The sequence below is a fragment of the Cherax quadricarinatus genome, chromosome 53 (genome assembly GCF_038502225.1).
Source record: "Cherax quadricarinatus isolate ZL_2023a chromosome 53, ASM3850222v1, whole genome shotgun sequence".
Classification (NCBI taxonomy): Eukaryota; Metazoa; Arthropoda; class Malacostraca; order Decapoda; family Parastacidae; genus Cherax; species Cherax quadricarinatus.
In genome coordinates, this window is record NC_091344.1 from 25,646,768 (window position 1) to 25,662,139 (window position 15,372).

Consider the following 15,372-nt stretch of genomic DNA (forward strand, 5'->3'; position numbering starts at 1 on the left):
GTTGTGATCTGAGTATATTGTTTTTGATATGGTGACATTTCTTATCAGATCATCATTGTTAGTGAAGATGAGGTCTAGTGTATTCTCCAGTCTAGTAGGCTCTATTATTTGCTGGTTTAAATTGAATTTTGTGCAGAGATTTAAAAGCTCGTGTGAGTGTGAGTTTTCATCAGAGCTGCCTCCTGGTGTTATTACTGCAACAATATTATTTGCTATATTCCTCCATTTTAGGTGCCTTAAGTTGAAATCCCCCAGGAGCAAGATGTTGGGTGCAGGAGCTGGAAGATTTTCCAGACAGTGGTCAATTTTTAACAGCTGTTCCTGGAATTGCTGGGATGTTGCATCCGGAGGCTTGTAGACTACCACAATGACTAGGTTTTGGTTCTCGACCTTTACTGTAGTGTAGTGTAGTGTAGTGGAGTGTAGTGGAGTGTAGTGGAGTGTAGTGGAGTGTAGTGGAGTGTAGTGGAGTGTAGTGTAGTGTAGTGTAGTGTAGTGGAGTGTAGTGTAGTGGAGTGTAGTGTAGTGTAGTGGAGTGTAGTGTAGTGTAGTGGAGTGTAGTGTAGTGTAGTGTAGTGTAGTGGAGTGTAGTGTAGTGTAGTGGAGTGTAGTGTAGTGTAGTGGAGTGTAGTGTAGTGTAGTGGAGTGTAGTGGAGTGTAGTGTAGTGTAGTGTAGTGGAGTGTAGTGTAGTGGAGTGTAGTGTAGTGGAATGTAGTGTAGTGTAGTGTAGTGTAGTGGAGTGTAGTGTAGTGTAGTGTAGTGTAGTGTAGTGGAGTGTAGTGTAGTGTAGTGGAGTGTAGTGGAGTGTAGTGGAGTGTATTGTAGTGTAGTGTAGTGGAGTGGAGTGGAGTGTAGTGTAGTGTAGTGTAGTGTAGTGGAGTGTAGTGTAGTGTAGTGTAGTGGAGTGTAGGGTAGTGGAGTGTAGTGTAGTGTAGTGGAGTGTAGTGTAGTGTAGTGTAGTGTAGTGGAGTGTAGTGGAGTGTAGTGTAGTGTAGTGTAGTGGAGTGTAGTGTAGTGGAGTGTAGTGTAGTGTAGTGGAGTGTAGTGGAGTGTAGTGTAGTGTAGTGTAGTGGAGTGTAGTGGAGTGTAGTGTAGTGGAGTGTAGTGTGGCTCAGTGAGGTATAGTGTAATGTGGTGTAATGTGGTACTGGGTCTGGTTTAGTGTGGTACTGGGTCTGGTTTAGTGTGGTATTGGGTCTGGTATGATGTGGTACTGAGTCTGATTTAGTGTGGTACTGGGTCTGGTTTAGTGTGGCATTGGGTATGGTATAGTGTGGTACTTGGTCTGGTGTAGTGTGGTACTGGGTCTGGTGTAGTGTGGTACTGGGTTTGGTGTAGTGTGGTACTGGGTCTGGTGTAGTGTGGTACTGGGTCTGGTGTAGTGTGGTACTGGGTCTGGTGTAGTGTGGTACTGGGTCTGGTATAGTGTGGTACTGGGTTTGGTGTAGTGTGGTACTGGGTCTGTTGTAGTGTGGTGCTTGGTCTAGTGTAGTGTGGTACTGGGTCTGGTACAGTGTGGTACTGGGTCTGGTATAGTGTGGTACTTGGTCTGATGTAGTGTGGTGCATGGTCTGGTGTAGTGTGGTACTGGGTCTGGTATAGTGTGGTACTGGGTCAGGTATAGTGTGGTACTGGGTCTGGTGAAGTGTGGTACGGGGTCTGGTGTAGTGTGGTGCTTGGTCTGGTGTAGTGTGGTACGGGGCCTGGTGTAGTGTGGTGCTTGGTCTAGTGTAGTGTGGTACGGGGTCTGGTGTAGTGTGGTGCGGGGTCTGGTGTAGTGTGGTGCTTGGTCTGATGTAGTGTGGTGCTTGGTCTGGTGTAGTGTGGTGCTTGGTCTAGTGTAGTGTGGTGCTTGGTCTGGTGTAGTGTGGTACGGGGTCTGGTGTAGTGTGGTGCGTGGTCTGGTGTAGTGTGATACGGGGTCTGGTGTAGTGTGGTGCTTGGTCTGGTGTAGTGTGGTACGGGGTCTGGTGTTGTGTGTGGTGCTTGGTCTGGTGTAGTGTGGTACGGGGTCTTTTGTAGTGTGGTGCTTGGTCTGGTGTAGTGTGGTACGGGGTCTGGTGTAGTGTGGTGCTTGATCTGGTGTAGTGTGGTACGGGGTCTGGTGTAGTGTGGTACTGGGTTTGGTGTAGTGTGGTGCTTGGTCTGGTGTAGTGTGGTACTGTGTTTGGTATTGTGTGGTGCTGGGTCTGGTGTAGTGTGGTGCTGGGTCTGGTGTAGTGTGGTACGGGGTCTGGTGTAGTGTGGTACTGGGTTTGGTATAGTGTGGTGCTGGGTCTGGTGTAGTGTGGTACGGGGTCTGGTGTAGTGTGGCACTGGGTTTGGTATAGTGTGGTGCTGAGTTTGGTATAGTGTGGTGCTGGGTCTGGTGTGGTGTGGTACGGGATCTGGTGTAGTGTGGTACTGGGTTTGATATAGTGTGGTGCTGGGTCTGGTGTAGTGTGGTACGGGGTCTGGTGTAGTGTGGTACTTTGTTTGATATAGTGTGGTGCTGGGTCTGGTGTAGTGTGGTGCTGGGTTTAGTATACTCAGATACAAGTTATATCATACTACTTAAGTAAGAGTGACATGGTAATCGGTGTCACATTCCCAGCACTGAGACGAAGCTCATAAACATTTATTAAACACCAATCATCACCATTTACACTACTTAATGCCTTGTTAGGAGAAGAGGTAATGAGGTGAAATTTCGGAATGTTCAAAATACTTAATAGCAACTTATAATCCAGCATATTAAGCAGTCTGATTTTAAAAATTTTGTTAACTTCAACTCATGGTACTGGAGGAACTTTGGTATCTCCTCTCTGCGACTCATTTTGAATAGTAACACTGTATACTGTTGAGACTTCCTTTGTAGTTGACATGTTGGTGGTCACAGGCCCACCGAAGTATGCAGTGATCTCCTGCTGAGTCTTGCCTTTTGTCTCCGGCACCACCAACACGCAGAATATTAAATTGATTGTGCAGAAGCCTGCGAAGAGCCAGTATGTACCGAATTCTCCAATCGCAGTCTGTTGGAAGAAACGAGCAGAGGCGAGGTGTGAGCTTCATTTCTCACTACTAATAGTTTATATTTGAAGATTTACACACATGTGCAACATCTGGGTATCTCTATTTGTAGACATTTCGCCATCCAGTGGCTTTATCAATACAATTCAAGGACATGTGAAGATTGTAGAACTATATACAAAAGACGAATTCCTTGGGTTGTACTACTACTACTACTAGTACTACTACTACTACTACTAGTACTACTACTACTATTACTACTACTACTACTACTACTACTACTACTACTACTAATAATAATAATAATAATAATATTTATTTCTTCAAGTACATGATACAACTATTACAGACCATAACTGACATCATTGGCATGCTATAGAAAACCCCTGGTTATGCAGAACGTTTCTGGTAACTTAGGTTAATCTTATTCCCCAGGATGCAACCTGCAACAGTTGGCTAAAATTCAGGTACCCATTTACTGTAGCTGAACAGGGGCAGCAGGTGTAAGGTGACTAATAATGCCAGGTAAACAGGGGCAGAAAGTGTAAAGAAACATGCCCAACATTTCACCCGTGTCGGGGATCGATCCCGGATCGTAAGTGCAAGATCATTACTCACCTGCAGAGGTTCGAACACCAGAGTGATGATGAATGATAGTGTCCAGTTGACCATGGTAGCCAGGCTGCTGGCAGCCTCACGCACGTTCAGTGAGAACAGTTCACCTGAAGAACATTATACGTCAGAACACACAGAAAAAACACGCCACATCAGAAAAAAATGATTAGAGAGAGAGAGAGAGAGAGAGAGAGAGAGAGAGAGAGAGAGAGAGAGAGAGAGAGAGAGAGAGAGAGAGAGAGAGAGAGAGAGAGAGAGAGAGAGAGAGAGAGAGAGAGGGGGAGGGTTGACATAAACACTCATGGTTGGAGTATGCTAAATGATGAGCATACTACTTGATCATCCTCTTGCAACAATATAAACTATCCTGGTAGTTGAAAGGGCAGTAGCAACAGCTGTAACTATCCTGGTAGTCAAGAATGTAGTTGCAATAGCTCTTTTAATGTTTTAATCTAGTTTACAAGGCGTTATCTACAACAAGTGAGGCATTTCTTGACAGCCATTAAGATAAGATAGTGTACTAACAACGCTGTTAATGACGTCAACTTCCACTCTAACATAACGCTCACAGAATATTTGGCTATTATACAGTGAAAACAGATTTTGGATGTTGGCACCAGTTGGGAGTCAGTAGTGTGCTCACCCGAACTCTCATGAAATTAGTGTTTTAAGTCATGTTACGTCCCGGGTAAAAGCTGTTTACCTATGTATTTGATGATACATTTGTCCGTCACTCAGTATCTGGAAGTTAGCATTAATATAAATCTGGTGAAATATGTGAAGCTTAACTTGCAGCAGTTGAGTTCATAAATGAGACACTTGTGCAACATTTGGGTAACTTTATTCTGGAAACGTTTCGCCAGCTAGTGGCTTCTCCAGTCCAATGTAGAGAAAGATGGAAGATGAGGAGGATTTTGAGGTAATCAGTCCCTCAGCCTGTAGTCGATATGTTCAGTCCATTACTAAAGACTGATGTAGTGAACACATCAACTCCAGGCTGAAGGACTGATTACCTCAAACTCCTCATCTTCCACCTTTCTCTGCACTGGACTGAAGAAGCCGAAGAAGTCACTGGCTGGCGAAACGTTTCCAGAAAAAAGATACCCAAATATTGTACAAGTGTCTCATTTATCAACTTGTCGGATTTCTAAACCATTTATTCAAACAGTTGAATAGTTATATATAAGGGAAAGGTACCAGGAGACGTGTGGCGAGCTCCACCTACCCATCATGACCCAAGGTATTGGACCATAGCCGATAGAGAAGGCTGAGATGAATATAATAAGTGAGGTGAGAGGCAGCCAGCCCAAGGTAGACACCGCCCAGGCTTCGTCTTGAGCCTTCTCGTAGAAAAACACGTCAAGCGCCACTGCCGGAGAGAGTTGATGGTCAGTTGACAGTAGTAAAGACAGGAGGCAGTGACATAGATCAGAATATAGTTAAATACAAAGTATACATGCAGAGGCATTCTAACTTTGAGAGAGGTAAAGAAATACACTTGTTAGAGCTAGGGAAAAGTTGCTGGTGTTACTAGTGTTGTGTACTGGTGTTACTAGTGTTGTGTGCTGGTATTACTAGTATTGTGTACTGGGGTTACTAGTGTTGTGTGCTGGTATTACTAGTGTTGTGTACTGGTGTTACTAGTGTTGTGTACTGGTGTTACTAGTATTGTGTACTGGGGTTACTAGTGTTGTGTACTGGTGTTACTAGTATTGTGTACTGGGGTTACTAGTGTTGTGTACTGGTATTACTAGTGTTGTGTACTTATCGTAAGGGTTCTTAAATGGAGATATCACAGGTTGAAAGTAGACACACTTGTAGGATGGTTGCTTTAATGTCAGTCTGAGTAGGTGAAGGATGGAGCCCACTGCCTTGCCTGTCTACGCCTGGATGGTCTGCCGCCGAGTGAGGCCGGGACAGAGGAATGGGCCTCCTCGTGTGCATCCCGTGACGTCACACAAAGCCACAGGCCTACGAGGGGTCTCGTGTCTAAAGCACATGGATGATGCTACTGCTATGCTATATAATACTGGGAATACAGGGATCAGCAACTATGCTGACATACTGGTGTTACTAGTGTTGTGTACTGGTGTTACTAGTGTTGTGTACTGGTGTTACTAGTGTTGTGTACTGGTGTTACTAGTGTTATATACTGGTGTTACTACTGTTATGTACTGGTGTTACTAGTATTGTGTACTGGTGTTACTACTGTTGTGTACTGGTGTTACTAGTATTGTGTACTGGTGTTAATAGTGTTGAGTGCTGGTGTTACTAGTGTTGTGTACTGGTGTTACGAGTGTTATGTACTGGTGTTACTAGTGTTGTGTACTGGTGTTACTAGTATTGTGTACTGGTGTTACTAGTGTTGTGTACTGGTTTTACTAGTGTTATGTACTGGTGTTACTAGTGTTGTGTACTGGTGTTACTAGTATTGTGTACTGGGGTTACTAGTGTTCTGTGCTGGTATTACTAGCGTTGTGTACTGGTGTTACTAGTGTTGTGTACTGGTGTTACTAGTATTGTGTACTGGGGTTACTAGTGTTGTGTACTGGTGTTACTAGTATTGTGTACTGGTGTTACTAGTGTTGTGTACTGGTTTTACTAGTGTTATGTACTGGTGTTACTAGTGTTGTGTACTGGTGTTACTAGTATTGTGTACTGGGGTTACTAGTGTTCTGTGCTGGTATTACTAGCGTTGTGTACTGGTGTTACTAGTGTTGTGTACTGGTGTTACTAGTATTGTGTACTGGGGTTACTAGTGTTGTGTACTGGTGTTACTAGTATTGTGTACTGGGGTTACTAGTGTTGTGTACTGGTATTACTAGTGTTATGTACTGGTGTTACTAGTGTTGTGTATTGGTGTTACTAGTGTTGTGTACTGGTGTTACTAGTGTTGTGTACTGGTGTTACTAGTGTTGTGTACTGGTGTTACTAGTGTTATATACTGGTGTTACTACTGTTATGTACTGGTGTTAATAGTATTGTGTACTGGTGTTACTACTGTTGTGTACTGGTGTTACTAGTATTGTGTACTGGTGTTAATAGTGTTGAGTGCTGGTGTTACTAGTGTTGTGTATTGGTGTTACGAGTGTTATGTACTGGTGTTACTAGTGTTGTGTACTGGTGTTACTAGTATTGTGTACTGGTGTTACTAGTGTTGTGTACTGGTTTTACTAGTGTTATGTACTGGTGTTACTAGTGTTGTGTACTGGTGTTACTAGTATTGTGTACTGGGGTTACTAGTGTTCTGTGCTGGTATTACTAGCGTTGTGTACTGGTGTTACTAGTATGTTTTATTAATATTGTTATTCGACAATGACAGTGTGACAGACATTATCTACGTAACCTTTTTTGCTCTCTGAAAGCTCCTGATAAAGCTTCAAGTGTTTTCTTGTACACATGGTTTTTACCATAACGTTAGTGAACAATTGTTCCATTTTAATTTACCAAGTGAGATAACCATGGCGGCGGCGGATATAATAAGGAGCAGCTTCCTGCCAGCCTTGTCCATCAGACCACCAGCAACGATGGTAGCAACCACTTGAACTGCTCCTACAATGATGGCACTAACATCGTCAGAGATATCAGAACCTGAAACCTATGTCAACAAACATTACTTTCTCTCGGAGAAACCCAAAAATATCCTGTTTATTATTATCATTATTAACAATTTAAGCACTAAGCCCGAAAGGGTTAACTCAAAGTTACTGCAATAGCCTAGTTTCTGTTAAAAAGAAGAGAGAGACCCACATAGATCATATTTATGATGTGGGGAAAGTTTTTACAAACTGTTATCTTTGATATTATTTACTTAGATTTTAGTAAGGCTTTTGATAGAGTTACGCACCAAAGACTGTTAAAGAAAGTGGCAGCTCATGGCATTGGGGGAAAAGTGCTCTCATGGATCGAGTCATGGCTCACAGACAGGAAGCAGTGTCCATAAATGAGGTTAAATCCGAGTGGGGATCTGTAACAAGTGGCGTTCCACAGGAATCAGTCTTGGGCCCGTTGTTGTTTATAATATATATCAATGACCTTGATGAGGGAATTACTAGTGATATGAGCAAATTCGCCGATGACACAAAGATAGGTAGGATAATTGATTCAAACGTAGACGTTAGGGAACTTCAGGAGGATTTAAACAAACTACATTCTTGGTCAGAAAAGTGGCAGATGCAGTTCAATGTAGATAAATGCAAGGTTCTGAAGCTCGGGAGTGTCCATAACCCTAGCACTTATGAGTTAAATGATGTAGAACTTAGCCATACAGATTGCGAAAAGGACTTGGGGTTTATGGTGAGCAGCAACCTTAAACCAAGACAGCAGTGCCTAAGCGTACGTAATAAGGCAAATAGATTACTGGGATTTATATCAAGAAGTGTAAGCAACAGAAGTTCAGAGGTCATACTGCAGCTTTATACATCATTAGTAAGGCCTCACCTAGATTATGCAGCTCAATTCTGGTCTCCATATTACAGAAAGGACATAAATTCGTTAGAAAACATTCAGCGTAGGATGACTAAATTAATACATAGCATTAGAAATCTTCCTTATGAAAAGATTGAAGACTCTTAAGTTACAATCACTTGTTAGACGAAGAATGAGGGTAGACCTGATCGAAGTGTATAAGTGGAAGGTAGGTATTAATGAAGGGGATATTAATAAGGTCTTGAGGATATCTCTCCAAGAGAGAACCCGCAGTAATGGATTTAAATTAGATAAGTTTAGATTTAGAAAGGACACAGGAAAGTATTGGTTTGGAAATAGGGTAGTTGATGAGTGGAACAGTCTACCTAGTTGGGTTATTGAGGCTAGGACTTTGGGTAGTTTCAAATTTAGGTTGGATAAGTACATGAGTGGGAGGGGTTGGATTTGAATGGGACTTGCACATCAGAGCTTATTTCTTGAGTAGCATAGAAAATTGGGTTGGTCAAATGTTTTGTTAGTGGGATGAATTGTAAAGGACCTGCCTAGTATGGGCCAACAGACCTGCTGCAGTGTCCCTCCTTTCTTATGTTATGTTATGTTCTTAAGGAAAATCATTTTATTGATACCAAGGAACTGGATGAAGCTTTTCCTTTTTTACATCCAGCCAAACTATCTTCCACTCACTAAGTGCTGTATGCTCACTAGGAACTTTGCGTTTCCCAAGAATAATGATGGTAATGATGATGATACTGCGAGGGGTTTGAACATCCAGCAGGAGTGTGTGAGAGTGTTAGATAAGGATGAGTGGAGGCAAGTGGTTTTTAAAATTTGACGTGCTGTTGAAGTGTGAGCAAGTAAGCATTCATAAAGGGAATCAGAGAAACCAGTTAACTGGACTTGAGTCCTGGTGGTGGGAAGAATAGTGCCTGCACTCTAAGGATGGGTGGAAATAATGCAGTCTGGAGGGGCATCTGAGTGTAATGCCAACAAGTTTCTGGTATAGCTAACATAAAAGACAGTGATGGCAAAAGCGTTTCTTCTTTTTCGGGTCACCTTGCCTCAGTGGGAGACGGCCGGTGTTTAACAATAACAATAATAATAATAATAATAATAATAATGCATACGCAGCGAACTTACCTCGAATATAGTATTGAGGTTGAAGAGGACAGCGTTGATGCCGGAGAGTTGCTGGAACATCATGACTGACAGGCAGATGAAGAGTGGCTTGAGGATGTATGGAGCCATGAGGTCCCTGAAGGAGGTATTCTCACCCCTGGCCTCCTGAAGCTGCTGCATCACTTGTAGTTCCGCCTCCACGTTGTAATCCCGACCTGCTCCACCAAGTGCCCAACACAAATCATGTAGGAAGAAAAGGATGATCACTATATGCAAAAATTATTTCATTTACTTAGTAAATTCTATGAATAAAGCGACAAAAATACTTTTTGGCTGGTTGGTTAATGGTTTTTAAAACCAGTCAAGAGTATTTTAATACATAAAGTAAGCTCTCTGTATATATATATATATATATATATATATATATATATATATATATATATATATATATATATATATATATATATATATATATATAAACACCAAGCCATACACGCCATGGCTTTTATATCCTGTGTAAGACCTATATTTATTAATTAAAATATATACAAAACAAGACAAGAATGACTAGCATTTTCCTAATATATTTTATAAAAAAACTACATTTATTTACAAATATTACGCAGACAGAAAGTCATTGATTTATTTTATAACTTGTATGCAAAAAATATATATGGTAAAGACTTTGAGAGTGCTATATTAACTTACCCCTGAAGAACTGTAAGGCTTCTCTGGCTTCCTTGTCTTTGCCCTTAGAGAGAAGGTAAGGTGGAGACTCCTTGACGAAGAGGAGAAGAACGAGGTAGATGACAGCAGGGATGGCACAGATGCCAGCCAGGCCTCGCCAGGTGTTCATGATGGCACCAAAAACATATCCATACTCTATACCCACCACGACCATCAACTGGAAGAATGTACCTGACCACCATAATGAGAACTTAAGTGTCACAAGCCACTGTGGCGATTCACAACCTATATAACATAATTATTTCCGCCAGTGTGCAAAGAAACAACGATAAGGAGAGTGGCACACGAGCCACCACTGTACAGGCGAGAAATTATGAACTTACTAAGTGTGCCTCTGATGTCAGGTGATGATATCTCTCCTATATATGTAGGTACAGCTATACAAGTCACTCCAGCTGTCAGACCCATCACTACTCGTCCACTTATCAACATGGCGAAGTTTTGTGCAAATCCTTAAAAAAATAAAAAATAATATAAGCGAAATGTAACAACCACACTACACCAAACTTTTCTACTCTCACTGATTTGAACATTCTAATCACCAATCTTTTACACCATTTCACTACTGAAAATCATATATATAGCTACAGGGGTCAACGTCCCCTCGGCCAGGACTCAGATCAGACCCCTCCCCTGATTATTTTAAATACATATCAAATTTATGAAGACATAATTCATGTATTTAACAAGAAGGACTAACCTATTAATGCCCAGGAAGCGAGGAAAGGAAATACAGAGACCACCATGGTCCACTTTCTGCCCATCATGTTGATACATACACCTCCCAAGAGGCCACCCACCAGAGCTCCCACGTTCACCGTGGACGAGAACCAGTTATTTTGGTCATCAGTTATTACCAAAGTCTCATTCGTGGAGTTATCCTTGAGCATGGGGCCGGCAGGAGACGCGTACCCAAGACCTGTACCATAGCTCAGCGCTCCGAAAGTTACTGTTGAAGGAAGAAGTATGATAGGCAAAGGCAAACACTAAACCCTGTAAAGGTTATATAGCACTTGGGAAATGAGAGGTAGTCAGGTATAGGTATGATACCAGAACGGCAACGTGGCTCGAGTTCTTTGGATCAAGAAATTTTCACCAGCATCAAGGCGCCCCCTTGAAGGGGCTGTTAAGGGGACGTCCAGAACTTACCACAGAAAACAATTAAATAATATATAAAAGCAATACATATATAATAAAGTAGGTGTGGCCAAGCTCAGGGTCTAGCTCATGATATAATGTTAACATTTTCAATGCTACCGAAGCTTATTACTTGGGTATCATTGAAAATGGGTTGGTAAATATTTTGTTAGTGAGATGGATTTGTGAAAGACTTGCCTAGTATGAACCAGTAGGCCTACTGCAGTGTTCCTCCTTTCTTATGTTCTTGTTTTGCATTTCTTAAACTACATTACTTTAAGATTAGGTCAAGATGTCAGAGGTTATTATCCGTGAGGTCAGTATGTTGACACCGTGACGCCAACAGTGCCAGAACACCTGGTGTGTCACCTTGTTGACACCGTGACGCCAACAGTGCCAGAACACCTGGTGTGTCACCTTGTTGACACCGAGACACCAACAGTGCCAGAACAAGCAGCGTGTCTGTTGGAATCATTGACACTTTACAAAACTACCACAAACTAGACACTGGAAATGTTAAGCTAAGATTACTGTGCTACTCCAGTAATTAGGGAAAGGTAGCAATAGGTAATGACAGGTAGGTGATTACAAGTAGGTAATGATCGTTGGGTAATGAGAGTACCTGAGATAGCAGCTAGGAGCTGCATGAGGTGAGCTGGCTTTCTCTCTCCCAACAGTTCTTCTGTGGATTTACCAGTGTTGTCCCTCATGGCTGCTGGCTGCTGGCTGCTGGCTGCTAGTTGATGGTTGATTGTTGCAGCCTTCAGGTGTCCCTACCTGCTGGCAAGACATGACTATCATCAAATATCCTTTATTATTATTATACACATGGGGAAGCCCAAAGCCCATAGGGGTCATACATCGCATGGGGAACGGGAGGTGATCAAGTTGGATGCCAGGACGGGGAGAGCTGCTCTAACTTCTTGCATCAAGCGCCCGTCCATGCATTCCACTATAATGGAACAATCTATCATCTGTTACACTTGCAACAGTGGAACAATCTATCACCTGTTATACTTATCTCAGTGAAACAATCTATTATCTGTTACACTTGCCTCAGTGGAACAATCTACCTCCTGTTTTAGGACGAGTCACCTACCAGTATTGGTCAGAGTGGGGTCACCTACCAGTGTTGGACAGATGTGGGGTCACTTAGTATTGGTCAGACGTGGGATCAATAAATTTTGGTCAGAGAGTGGGGTCACTTAGTGTTGGTCAGAGCGTGGGGTCATCTACCAGTGTTGGTCAGGGTGTGGGGTCAAATACCAGTGTTGGTCAGAACTTGGGGGTCACCTACTAGTGTTGGTCAGAATTTAGGGGTCACTACCAGTGCTGGTCAGAGAGTGGGGTCACCTACCAGTGTTGGCCACCACAGAACAACACTAAGAGAGAGTGCCTGGCCTCAGTCTCGCGTCTAATACACTTTCCTCTCACGCCCATCTCAGATAACACTCACTCCAGCCTTCACCTTAGATAACATGCCCTCTCCTGCCCCCTAAAACCTCCACTACAGATAACTCCCTCTCCCCTTCCCCCAAACATTTTGTGTATGGGGCAATTGCGTGTTTAGATAATGGTTCCCGATGTAGAGATGCATAGGGTTTCCCACTGCAGCTGAGGATTCCTGTTTCTAAAAAGCATCACATATTAAGCATCTATGGTGACTGTTTACGTTTCATAAGTAACACAGGAGCCAGGAGCTGAGTCTCGACCCCTGCAACCACAATTAGGTGAGTACAGGCCCGACCCATAAACTATGAACATGTTCAACCAATCTTCGGATTAAGTTGAATGTGATTCCTTTACAACACACCTAACAGTTAATATTGGTATATAGGTACTTCTGAGATAATAATCGACTGTTATGGGCCGCATTCAGGGGGGAAAAAGTTATGCAAAGTTGTATGATACTCCAGCTTGGCCAGATGTTATAGTCTAAGGAAAGTGTCATTGTGTAAGACAGTTCCCCTTACGTTATGTAGAATTTATTTAGTAATGGCATGTTCCTAATGAGGTTAAGAGATCTACCTCAGTGACACTGGAGTATATATATATATATATATATATATATATATATATATATATATATATATATATATATATATATATATATATATATATACACTCCAGTGTCACTGAGGTAGATCTCTTAACCCTACAAAAATTAACAAGTCGTTGCTACCAGCTCAGCAGGTAGTTTTACAGGTTTAATTAAGACTAACGAATAAGACATGCTCAGTGCTACACTTGATCATGTTTCAAAGTTCATGTTGATCACAGTAACAGACAGTGGAGCAGTCATTTTTATATTATATTTTGTATCAGTTCCTTTTTAGTAAGTCTTGGACCATACAGTAAATCTTTGCTTGGCTCTGCCACGTATAATACTCAGGTAATCTCCCTTTTATTTTATCTCTAATAACATGTAAGATGTTATTTTGATTGTCTTCCAATTTCAAAATCTATGTTGAAATAGCAAGTTAGACATTTTAAATTTAGAAATATGTGTGTGGCTATCACTGAGTTTTGTTGAGATAACTTGTTGAAAGTAATCACTCCCGGCTCTTTATCTGACCAATCAATACAAATCTTATCATATTGTTTATAAATTTTAAAAGTATCACTCTGGAATTTTCATCCTTAACAAAATATTCTTTGATATAAGGAACTGCAGCATTCAACATGACATCTCAAGCTTTTAAAGAGGATAAAACACCTGTACACCGCCAGTTAAAACTTTAAACCAAAACAGAGACTAAAGAAACCCTCTGAGAGACATACATACATACATACACCTCTCAGTATATGTATGTACATACATACATACACCTCTCAGTGTATATACACTGATACATACACCTCAGTGTATATACACTGATACATACACCTCAGTGTATACACACTAATACATACACCTCAGTGTATTTACACTGATACATACATACACCTCTCAGTGTATTTACACTGATACATACATACACCTCTCAGGGTATATATTGTTACATTTGTTATCAATAAAACAACTTCTTAAGCTCATGATAATTTTTTCATTTTCAGTATTACAGAAATATATTGAGGCTACAAGTGACCTCATATGTGACTTCACATGATGGAAGATGTGGCAACTTATTGACCATTCAATCCTAAGTATATTATATTAATAAAAATAATTTAGAAATGTGTCATTAAAGGTTACAGTTGAATAACTAACGATCATGATCATAACTACATTTCTGTAACACTCATTTGTAACATTTTGCAAGGATAATTTAATAATAATTAACATTGTATTGGTCTGCATTATAAATAAGGTTTTGTATGTTAACATGCAAACAATAACCCGAAGGTAACAACATACAAAATCTTCATTTTGTTACATATTAGAGAGTAACGCAAGTGTTAACGGAGCCATAAAAGAGCAAGAAGCCAGGGGTTAGCTGTGTGTTCTCCTGACTTGTGGCTTCTTCCTCACAATATACGAAATGTGAAAAAAAGATCACTAAATCCCTGCTGTAAATACTACTATACTGAACCACAAGACAATACCCACAGAGACGAAATAAATATTAATGTCTTCAGTCTTCTTACTGCTTCAAGTATATTTTACATCTGTAGTATATTCGAGGGGTTGAGGTAGTCGTCTAGTTGTCGTATCTTTGAGGTGCTATAATAGTTGACACTTGCTTGCACAAAGACAAAACTTAATAGGTATTTTCCTGCCCCTAAAAACAAATCAGCCATTAAATAGTGAAGTCATTCTGGAGAGGTAAACTGAAATTTATTTAACGTGATTTGACGAGAATTATTTTTTTTTACACCATTTTAATATCTGAGTTTCACTCTCCTCCGTCGTCCAACTCTGAGGCAGTTTACTGAACGCTGGAAGCTCAAACACTGAAGGGTCTGGAAGTTAGACAAGTCATTCCAGGATGTTGAGAATGGGTTCTACAACTTTGGTCATAGGGCAGCTGCACATGTCGAATATTCCAAGAATCTGGTCCTCGTTGCCGTACACAAGCATTGTAAACTTGAAGTTGATAGGATGAGATGTTCTTGTGTTATGAAAATAAATCGAAACGTTGGGGAAAGGAAAAAAAAAAGAAATAATCAGGCAGTCACTTAAAGGCTCTCTTTTGGGGATAAATAATAATAATAATAATAATAATAATAATAATAATAATAATAATAATAGATATTTCAATCTTTCTCCACAATGTGTTCCTGAAGAACTTTACATAAGCCTGGGTTTTTCCAAGTAAGAAACTACAAATAGTTCAACAATCCCTGCAACACTAATATACCCTCTTGGAAAACAAACA

The 15,372-nt window shown here is 41.1% G+C and overlaps 1 protein-coding gene across 2 annotated transcripts; it reads right to left on the reverse strand.

Moving 5' to 3' along the window:
* Positions 1-460: 460 nt before the first annotated feature.
* LOC128692310 (facilitated trehalose transporter Tret1) lies at positions 461-12,530 on the reverse strand. 2 transcript variants are annotated; one of them, XM_053781395.2, is made up of 10 exons: positions 12,407-12,530; positions 11,676-11,826; positions 10,617-10,865; positions 10,240-10,368; positions 9,878-10,087; positions 9,191-9,384; positions 7,073-7,223; positions 4,851-4,994; positions 3,629-3,732; positions 461-3,012 (listed from the first exon to the last, which is right to left on the reverse strand). In XM_053781395.2, exons 2-10 carry the CDS (start codon positions 11,761-11,763, stop codon positions 2,773-2,775), a joined length of 1,509 nt encoding a protein of 502 aa, XP_053637370.1. In that variant the 5' UTR covers positions 11,764-11,826; positions 12,407-12,530; the 3' UTR covers positions 461-2,772. The 2 variants fall into 2 exon arrangements, with proteins under 2 accessions (XP_053637370.1, XP_053637371.1); XM_053781396.2 differs by having other exon boundaries at positions 11,676-11,833; positions 12,411-12,524.
* Positions 12,531-15,372: the final 2,842 nt, after the last annotated feature.